Consider the following 9,756-nt stretch of genomic DNA (forward strand, 5'->3'; position numbering starts at 1 on the left):
GACACTAAAATGAAAATTTCCTCTAATTGCTCCAAAAAAATGATGTGGTCAGAACTTTATCCCTCCCAGTGGAACCATTGGAGGAAATGAGCTGGAAATGCACAGGGACCTCACAAAAAGTGTCATACATGTGCTGTAAAAGTGAAAATTTGGTTAGTCCAAAGAAATTTTTAATTTTGTTGATTTTTGTACTTTTCAGATTTGAACTTTTGAGAATGGGGTGAATTGGGACACAATGTACTGTAGCTTTAATGGTATTAAGTTTGGATTATTCTCTATGTGGCATCACCTTAAGCCTGTAATAGTTAGTTGTCCTCTACCCGGTACCACCCACCACTAATTTTAAAAACAGGAAGTGAGTTTTTACTGTCCCGGTACAAAATTTTACCACACCTAATATTCAGAATTCCAGAAATAATTTTTTGAAAGGATTTTCAGGTTTTAAATAAATACGTACTTTGTTTTTAAAATATTGTTATTAATTTGTTTGTATCTTTAATGGTATAACTTGTATTAAGATATGTATTGGTAAAACAGACCTATTTGCACCTTCATTGGGCACAGGTCATTGGGTAGCTCTATAATTTGACTTAGAATTAGAAAATTAGAAAAACAAATTTGAAAGCCACCCACCCTTAACCCAAAAAAGTTTTGGAGGACAACCATTTGAACTATAATGTTGTTAGTCTTATCCTGAAGTTCCAGTAATTATTGAGTTATTTATGCTTTGAATATTGCTGTTAGAGTTGGAAAATGTTTGTCAATGTTCAATTTGTTGGACTGATCATTCGTGAGTTGTTTTTAATGGCACTGGTTGCAAGTTGGTACCAGTATGGCATTGCTAAATTGCCCATAATGTGTTTGGCCAAAGGTTGTTTTGCTTTAGGCTGTATGTACATGATAATTGTTATTGATGGAAAATCACATGCAAGTAGCAAGAACATTTAACAGTTGTCTGCAATATGTGCGAAGTTGTCCATTTTTGACTGAAAGTCACAGCTCGCTCGTTATTTTTTCCTTTAAAAATGACACATGATTATCGGTATTTTTTTTTAATGTTTAGGGAGAAATGCAGTATTTTATTTGGTAAGAAACACTGTAGTATTACCTTATGTAAGTAGTGATAAGAAAAGAACAATGAAAACATAAGTTTTAACATGAAATGTGAAGGTCAAAAGTTTTATTACTATTTTACCGTAACAAGTACAGTCCAGTTGAGGGTACCAAAGAACATCCAAGTTATGGCAGTAAACATGACATCAATTGTTGTTAAATTGTTCTAAATTATTAGAGAAGTATTTAAATACTTGTTTAATGTCCCAATTCACCTCATTTGTGGGGATAAAGGGTACAAAAACTAATTCAAACCTTCATCAAATACTATTTACTCTGCTGTCCCGATTCACCCCAAACTCGGGGTGAATCGGGACAGTCACTTTTTTAAAAAAAGAGGTAAAGCACTTGAAATCCACTCAATCTAACATTACCAGTATGTAGATCTCATGTGTGGACACAAAATGCACCAATTATTGTGGCAATTGAAGCTACAAAGAAAAAAATACAATTAAAGCCATGCCCAAACTGTCCCGATTCACCCGTTTTACGGTACTTAATCAACACTTTTGATGTTGTGACGACCTTTACTTTCCTGCAGAGGATGCTTGCAGCGTTGGCCAAAGCCAATCTCCCGGAGCAAAATGCTACTAAATTTGGATCACTTTGCTACATAATTTTGGAAATGTGTAGCAATTATATGCCATAGACTTATACAGCGAAGTGTGCAAATGTAACAAAAATCAAGTAGTACAAGCTGATAATGCTACGCATAAAAATTGTCTTGCATCCAATGCTGGATGCTTGCTCAGCAATGTTGTTGCCAGTTTTGGGGTTTTTTCCCCTTGAGGAAAAAGTCAAACATTGAGTTACTGTTTTATTGGATTAGAACTATTGGTATTAGGTTTACATATGTGACCCATCACATCGAAACAGACCACTTCGCGGCTAGCTTCATTGGCAGATAACAATGAAAGAAGATAAAAAAATATAAAGAAAATAAAAAGAATTCTGAGCTTGTTTTGTCTCATAAAACATTTTTACTGTATCTGATTTCAACAAGTAAGGTGTCATTTTCAAGCAACAGTTTATCCTAGTGTTTAAATCTCCATTTTCATTTCTGCCGCAAGGTGGTCTGTTTCGATGTGATGAGTCACATATGGTTGGTGGTGGTAACCACTATTCTGAATTTGATCCAATTTTATATATTTTATTTTAACAAGTGTGAGTAATAGTCACCCTGCAATAATTTCACCATGCAAATTTGACCAAAATATCTCAAGAACTTGGTTCAATTTCAGATCAGTTTTATAGCAAATTTATCTGCACCTACCCCAATGTGTGATTTTCATTCTCATGCCTTACTTGTCAAAGCAGTATTTCGTCAGCCTACTACAATATAAATGCCTACAATGTAAGTCATTTTTTGTTATTTTGAGAACAAAGTACAACATATGGTTCAAAGATGCATTTAAACATACTTATTCACCAATCTTTGCACAAGAACAAATGATAATGATACAAATTAATGGGAATAATCCGATATAATCACGGTGATTACGTAACTGATGATGCTTGAACCACATTTTGTACTTTGTTCTCAAAATTACAACAAAATGACTTTTAGTAGGGTGACGATTTATTTGGAAATATTGCCCTGACCATGCAAGTTCTTCCAGCTTATCTATAAAGTCACTTGGTGTCCAAATATTATGCCTATCATAAGACTTGGGTCATTTTTTGCCTTCTACCATGATGATATGATAGCCAAATTTTGTTTTCACTGGTGGGTCTGTGTAGTTAGGCTTGTCCACTGTGCTATTGGGTAATGCAAAAGCTGCATCTTGAAATGGTCCTACCATTGATCCTCTGGTCATCCAGCCAAGGTCTCCCTGTAGTCAGAAGAAAAATAACACACATAAACAAAAATTTTCAAACAATGCAAAACACTACCTGTAGATAAGTAAAGAATCCTATTACGGTCTTCCAGGGCTTGATTCTTGGAAATGTTAACCTTTCTCATATGGTCAGAAATACCAATGAAATATGAACAAATTTGTAATCTTTCCCCAGCCAGAGTAGGCCACGTTGTTAAAAAAAACCAGTGCACCCGGCCGAATTCGAACAGACGACCTTCGTAATACTAGCACAACGCTCTAACCAACTGAGCTAGAGAAGCATGTTGGAGAAGAGCAGAAGATTTAAATCTATAGGTATTAGATTCGAATGATGTTCGTCGCATTTCTTTTACAGGGTACCAGCCTGACTGGCTACTGTAGTGCCAACAAATATTATGGCCATATCTGCTCAGCAATTCCTTGGTATACATTGTAACTTACCCCTTGCCTAGCTTTGTCTTCACTATACTGCTCAGCTACTTGATTGAATCTCTGGCCCGCTTTTAATTTCTCCATTGCTTCCATTGACTTGGAATGCTTCTCACATAAAATGTGACGCACCTGCAGGAAAGAGAAGGCCAGTTTGACGATATTAATATTTTAGGCCTTATACCATGTATTGTAATGGCCAAATCAACTCTTATCAGTGTGCCTTATAGGGTATATATGTACCATAGCATGGGGTACAAATGTGCGCAGTCAATGGGGATAGACATTGCTAACACTTTACATCCAGAACAAGTTTTTTTGGTTTTTTTTCTTTCTTTGTCTGATCCTTCCCAATGGGAAACTTGATAGATTAAACATGGTACATGTACAATGTTGCTATACTTCACCAGTCAAACAAGCAAGGATAATCAACCACATACAGTACAGTATAATGTACTGGGTTGCCTACTTACATGAAACAATAATTATTGCTTTAGGCTTTTTAGTTCCAGAAACAAGAAACTATTCCTCCCAATAAAGGACCAAATACTATTTGTAATTATTTGCAAATTAAAGCATGGGCTATAATGAAAAGCAAATGGACCAATAGTCAGTGTTAATGTCGTTAAGTGACTGTATTAAAAGGTGAACTTTCGTGTTTCTTTTTTTTAATGAGGCTTTAGTCATTGCTTCTGAGATTGAAAAATAGCTGCAAAATGTGTGCATTTAATTTTCATAATCCATAACTCAGCATTGTTCAAAATGTCACTTACTACACTCTTGCAATGACACAATGATTCGTGTATAAACTAAAGAAATACAGAGTATCCGCAAATAGCCAAAGTCCCTGTGTTTTGTATATGCTGTGAATTCTTGCATACATTTGTATTCATGAGGGCAGATCCTTTGATCCATCATGCATGTCTAACAATCATGCCAGTGTTGCATGCCTTAGCGTACATGTATACGAGATAGAGCATTGTGTTTATGTGAAATAAGACCATAAAATTTGCGGTATGTGCGTACTAAGCAGTTTTGTCTGTCTCACTTCATGAAACGATCAGCCCTCATTAATGGGTGATACTGGGACTTCGCCTGTTTGTGGATAGTCTATTTTTAGTCTTTGATTGTCTCTATAGAGCTGTAATTCACAATATCACACGGAAAAAGACTGCTTGTCACCTTGACTGTCGTTCCTCCTTTCTTTTGTTTTCCAGATGCTCCTTCTGATCCATCATCTGTAATCACATCAAAACAAATCAATACCAAAATAAATCATCACACACATAAGACAAACTTAGGTTTTAACGCATAGCTGGTTTCCTTGGTGTCACCCATACAGCTGACTCCCAAACATCAACCGCTATACCAGTTGAAATCTACGGAAGTACAACACAGGGAGTGTGAATTTCAAATGGGGTTGCCTGAATGAGGGACTCTGTTTCAACTACACCATTTGTGTGGGAGATTTAAGGTCATGTCTTCCATAGGGGGTGTATGGATTTCAACTGGAATAGCCTATTTGAATCACTGGCTTCCATGTTAAAATCACAACTTTTTGTTAACTCCAGGGTTACCAAACCTGAGATTTGGTTCCCAATTTGGTGACTTTTGAAGATTTTCCATGCAACTTTTGACCACTGACCTTTTCGGTAAATCCCATATATATATGCCTTTGCGAGTAAACCTGAGAACTTGTCATTTGATGTCACACCGACTTCCAATGCGCAGTAACGATGTTCAGATCAGCAGGATATCAAATGATGAGTTTTGCTTGAGAAGTCTAGCCAAGAATTTGCTCACCGATAGCTTCACATTCTAGGCTAGAGACCATTGCATTGAAAATCTAGTCGGATTTGCTGAAGCACAACACCGTGTGAAGCAATTGAAGTACAGAAGTAAACACAGCCGATCCCGACAGGCGATTGCATCTAAAATGTTGCTAAAATTACACTTCACCAAAATTTTAGAATGTCCAAAATATGCAAATCTTGCTCAAAAGATATGTACAGTTGATTCATCGAAATAACTTTCATCAGGCCTCGAAATAAGAAGAAAATTCCAAGGGTCCTCCGGACCCTTACCTTTGAAATTTTAAGGGTCCTCGCGAATTTTCAAGGGTCCGACCTCGGACCATTGCCTTTGAAATTTCAATAGAGAAAATTAGCTACGGCGATCACGGTATGTAGATTGTAGAAAATTGAAAACCCGGGTTGAAAACTTGATGGGAAGCTAAACTAGGATTTTCTGCTCTTTGCTTGGTTCAATTTTTACGGGTCACACGGACTCTTACCGTAGGAAATTTGCGGGTCCGCGTCTACTTTCACGGGTATTTGACGCAAGGATGCGCCTTATTTCGAACGCTGACTTTCATCCAAATTTCAACATTAACAGAATAAATAACCACCAACTGGTGCAAAAAATTGCACCGCTGTCCGACCAAAAAACGATAGTAACGCACTCTAGCATCGAATGCGTAACTATCGTGTACAAATTCGAAGCTAGAGTTCTCGAGTAAGACAATTTCTCAGGTGTACTCACAACTTTAGTCCAATGCCGGAATTTACCAAAAGCATTTATAGCGCCAATCCCACTTGAAATGTGGGGGGATCACCTGGCCAAAATTGTTAAAAAGTGGCTGAAAAGAAAAAAAAGGGGTAATTTTGGGGGGAACACATCACCCTGCCCCCGGATTGACGCCAATGCCGAAAAGGTCAATGTCCTGGCCCATCTAGACTATGCTGGATGATCCATGGCTCCTGGGGATGATCACAACATTTTCAAGTAGGATACCGGTATATTTCACATGCAATGCATGCAAATTATTTTGTTTTTGATTACTGTAGGCTAGCACAGAAATTGCAGAAGTACATGATGTACGGTACGGTACTTCATGATTACTAATCAGATTAGTATCATTAGTAAGCTTATAAAGACTAGTTCATCATGCTAGTTAGTAAGCTTACAATTTTACATCCCACATCATCATCTAGTCCGAATAATCAGACCCAGAACAAAATATTAATTTCTGACATGATCGTGTACTGGGTCTGAACTGTTTCCATATGAAATCTTGATGGCAAATTGGACAATAGAAGCACATGGTTATACGTGACAGCTTTTTAATCCCTATTCAGGTTACGTGAATCACGCTATTGTGGACTTATTATTATTATTTTATACTTTATAGGCCATAAATAATTGAATACTAAATTATATAGCCTATTATAAAGTACTAATAAGGTAACATAATTCTAATAACAATAATATAATAATAATTAAAGGGGCATTTCGTGATCCACAGCCTCATCCCCCCACTTTTCTAAAAAAAAGTTGAGATTTTTATATCGCTGGAAACCTCTGGCTACATAATGTTTATGTACAAAATATCTCTTGCAGATTAATTCGTTTAGCTAAGATATCGTGAAATTTGAATTTCGTTCTGGTGCACCAGAACGAAATTACAACGCATTGTCTATGGAGCAGTGTAATACACATAATCATGCATAACTCGCAAACGCAAAACGGGAATCAACTGAAATTTTGGGAATAGGCTTTTTTCGTGGATATGTACTGAAACATGTCATAAAAAGACGATGCTAGGATCAATAAATCCTCCTTTATATATAATAATAATAATAATAATAATAATAATAATAATAATAATAATAATAATAATAATAATAATAATAATAATAATAATAATATAATAAAAATAATTAATAGGCTTAAAATAAAATAAAATAGAAATGAAATAAAATAAAATAGGCCTAAGAAGTAAAACAAAATAACAAATCAAAAACATAACGAATACCAATCTTTAGTCGAAGCACATTTAATATATCGTAATAATATAGGCCTATTAAATTCAATCGAACCGGAGAGTCCATCAACATACTATTGGCTTTTGTACACGCTGGACCCAGTACCGGTACTGCAAACACAGACAATCAACACTCAAAAGTCAACCAATACTATACGGTCATTTTCACGGTAAAGGGTGTAACTTTTGATTTTAGGGTCAAAATTTCAAACCACTTAAATATGTTTCTGTTTACTGAAATCATGCATAGAAGCAACTTAAATTCAAGTAAAATAATGTTTCAAGGCTTAAACCTTTTGATTTCTAATAAAAATTTGACATTTGCATAACATTTTGGTTAAAATCTAAGAAAAATGTATTTTACATAACCTCAGAAAATTTTGACATGAAAGCTGGAATACATGTGAAATTCCATTCCAAAGTAAGTCAACAGATATAAGTTAAATTTTATACCATGTTTTGCTATGTTTGTAATTGCAGTTTTGAAAATTTTTAACATCAAGTGTCATTTACAATGGAAATTTCCAAACCTTAAACATATTTTTTAAGTTTTAATTGGGTTCCTAAAATAATTTGAATGTCTAACTTCATGTACAAATACTACTTGATGAAAGGAACCTCCCAGCCAAGTTTCACAGAAATTGGAGTTATTTTTTAGAATTGGCAATTCAAGCGATTTGTGTTTCGGAGGCTTCAGTTAACAACACAGGTGATCATAAAAGTAAAATATTTAGCTAACTACTACAAGTTGACATAAAAAAATAGGTAAAAAATATCACAATTACCAATTTTCATGCTTTGCTTCTAAGTATTGAATTTCAGTTGTGACAAAAATTAAATTATCACAGCAAGTCATTTTTTTTGTTTCGAGGCTTCATGTTAACAATTGTTAAACATTGCAGAAGTAGTTTTTTGAAAACAACAGTGTTGGGATCATCTAAGCTGTTATTTTCTTGTGTGTATTGAATCAATGATTCTATGCGGCAGATATTGTAGATTTATCACACATTAATTTTTTTCACCCATTTGTTAATTATGGTGTTTTTTGCATGTGAAGCCTCCGAAACAGGCTTTTTAAGGTATCAGTATATTTTTCAAACATTAACCATAATGTCAATTTTTTTTTAAATTTATGACATTCTGCACATATCAAGTAATAATTACAATGCAGATATCAGTATGAAACACACCAATTTAGATATGCATAGATGATAATTAAGTTAACTGTTGTTTCGGAGGCTTCATTTGTTTGAGGCTTCAATTGTTAACGGAAAGTTTGTATTGGGTCCCATTTTCAAACGGTGATATATATCTCCACGATTTAAAAACATGTGACTTGAGGATCTACTTTGCTACATTTTGATAAATAGATTGGATGAGCTCTTTTATTTATATTTGCACAAGCTTGCTGAACAGTTTGTTTGGAGGCTTCAAAAAGTTAACGGAAAAACGGCTATTTGAAGTCAAGATTTTATAAAAATTTTAAAAGCTTGCAAATCGGCTAATTTTTGTTACCCATTTCAAGTTAAGATAACAACTGTTATAAATCAAGAAGAAGTGAAGAAATAACCAAGAATTATGAACCAAAGCTACACCCACAAAGTTTGTTAACAATTGTTAACGGAAAATGAAGCCTCGAAGCGACAAATATCGAAGTCCGGTTCTCAAAAATACAGGGCCGTTCACAATTAAATCTAATGTGGCAGTGTTTACTGAACATATGACTGTACTTTCAGGATAAGAAAAATTATCCATGAACTAACTGAAGAAAACACAGGGTTTTACAAAAATGTTACTGTTTTTATAGTTTTTCCAAATGGCAATATTAAGTACATTTAAGCCTGCTAAAACTGAACCCAGTAACTCCCAAAGCTGATTATGCTACCCAAGGTAGCTGCTAACTAGATGACTTATGTGGCCAAAAATTATGGAATTCTGTGGCTTTATTAGAACACTACGGATTAAAATGTTAAAAATCCAAAGTTACACCCTTTACCGTGAAAATGACCATACACATACAACACCCCAATGTACCGCCGGGAGTTGAAGCGATCGATCGTGCATCATCAATCAATAGCAGCACATTACCCGCGGTTTAAAAAGGGGGCGAAAGTGCACGGGTGCGAAATTGAAAGGGGGCGAAAGTGCACGGGTCCGAAATTGAAAGGGTGCGAACCGTCCTGTTTCCCACTGATCATCATCATGATGAATGATCATGCATGCAGCCTGCATGACATGAATGGTAGTTCATACATTATACGTACCTCCTGAACTCCCCTTTCCTTTTCCTTTTCCTCCTTTGGCACCACCTCCTTTTCCACCACCTCCCTTGTTTTTCGGCATCTTTTTCCTCAGAAAAACCCAAAAAAAATGTGGTTCCAATGCAATGCAATGTTCAATTGATGAGGACACAGCTGTCCGTAAAAAGAGTGACAGGCGTTATTTAGTCATTGATAATTGCTGAACCAATAGAAATGAGTTTTACAACAGAAAGTTTGTAGCATTAACCAATCAAAATTCGTGTTTCAATACTAACCCAATCAATTATGTCAA

The 9,756-nt window shown here is 35.4% G+C and overlaps 1 protein-coding gene across 1 annotated transcript; it reads right to left on the reverse strand.

Moving 5' to 3' along the window:
• Nucleotides 1–1,615: 1,615 nt before the first annotated feature.
• LOC140170147 (peptidyl-prolyl cis-trans isomerase NIMA-interacting 4-like) lies at nucleotides 1,616–9,624 on the reverse strand. Its single transcript, XM_072193468.1, has 4 exons — nucleotides 9,468–9,624; nucleotides 4,563–4,618; nucleotides 3,393–3,512; nucleotides 1,616–2,945 (listed from the first exon to the last, which is right to left on the reverse strand). Exons 1-4 carry the CDS (start codon nucleotides 9,544–9,546, stop codon nucleotides 2,787–2,789), a joined length of 414 nt encoding a protein of 137 aa, XP_072049569.1. The 5' UTR covers nucleotides 9,547–9,624; the 3' UTR covers nucleotides 1,616–2,786.
• Between the last annotated feature and the right edge of the window lie 132 nt (nucleotides 9,625–9,756).

The sequence above is a fragment of the Amphiura filiformis genome, chromosome 14 (assembly GCF_039555335.1).
Source record: "Amphiura filiformis chromosome 14, Afil_fr2py, whole genome shotgun sequence".
Classification (NCBI taxonomy): Eukaryota; Metazoa; Echinodermata; class Ophiuroidea; order Amphilepidida; family Amphiuridae; genus Amphiura; species Amphiura filiformis.

Bases quoted from the DNA above. Each gene is read 5' to 3' on its own strand.
- LOC140170147 (XM_072193468.1), bottom strand. From the start codon at position 9,546: ATGCCGAAAAACAAGGGAGGTGGTGGAAAAGGAGGTGGTGCCAAAGGA. The intron at 4,619-9,467 runs GTACGTATAATG...ATGTGATTACAG, and splicing joins AGGAAAGGGGAGTTCAGGAG to ATGATGGATCAGAAGGAGCA. The intron at 3,513-4,562 runs GTGACAAGCAGT...TCTTTCCTGCAG, and splicing joins AAGGAGGAACGACAGTCAAG to GTGCGTCACATTTTATGTGA.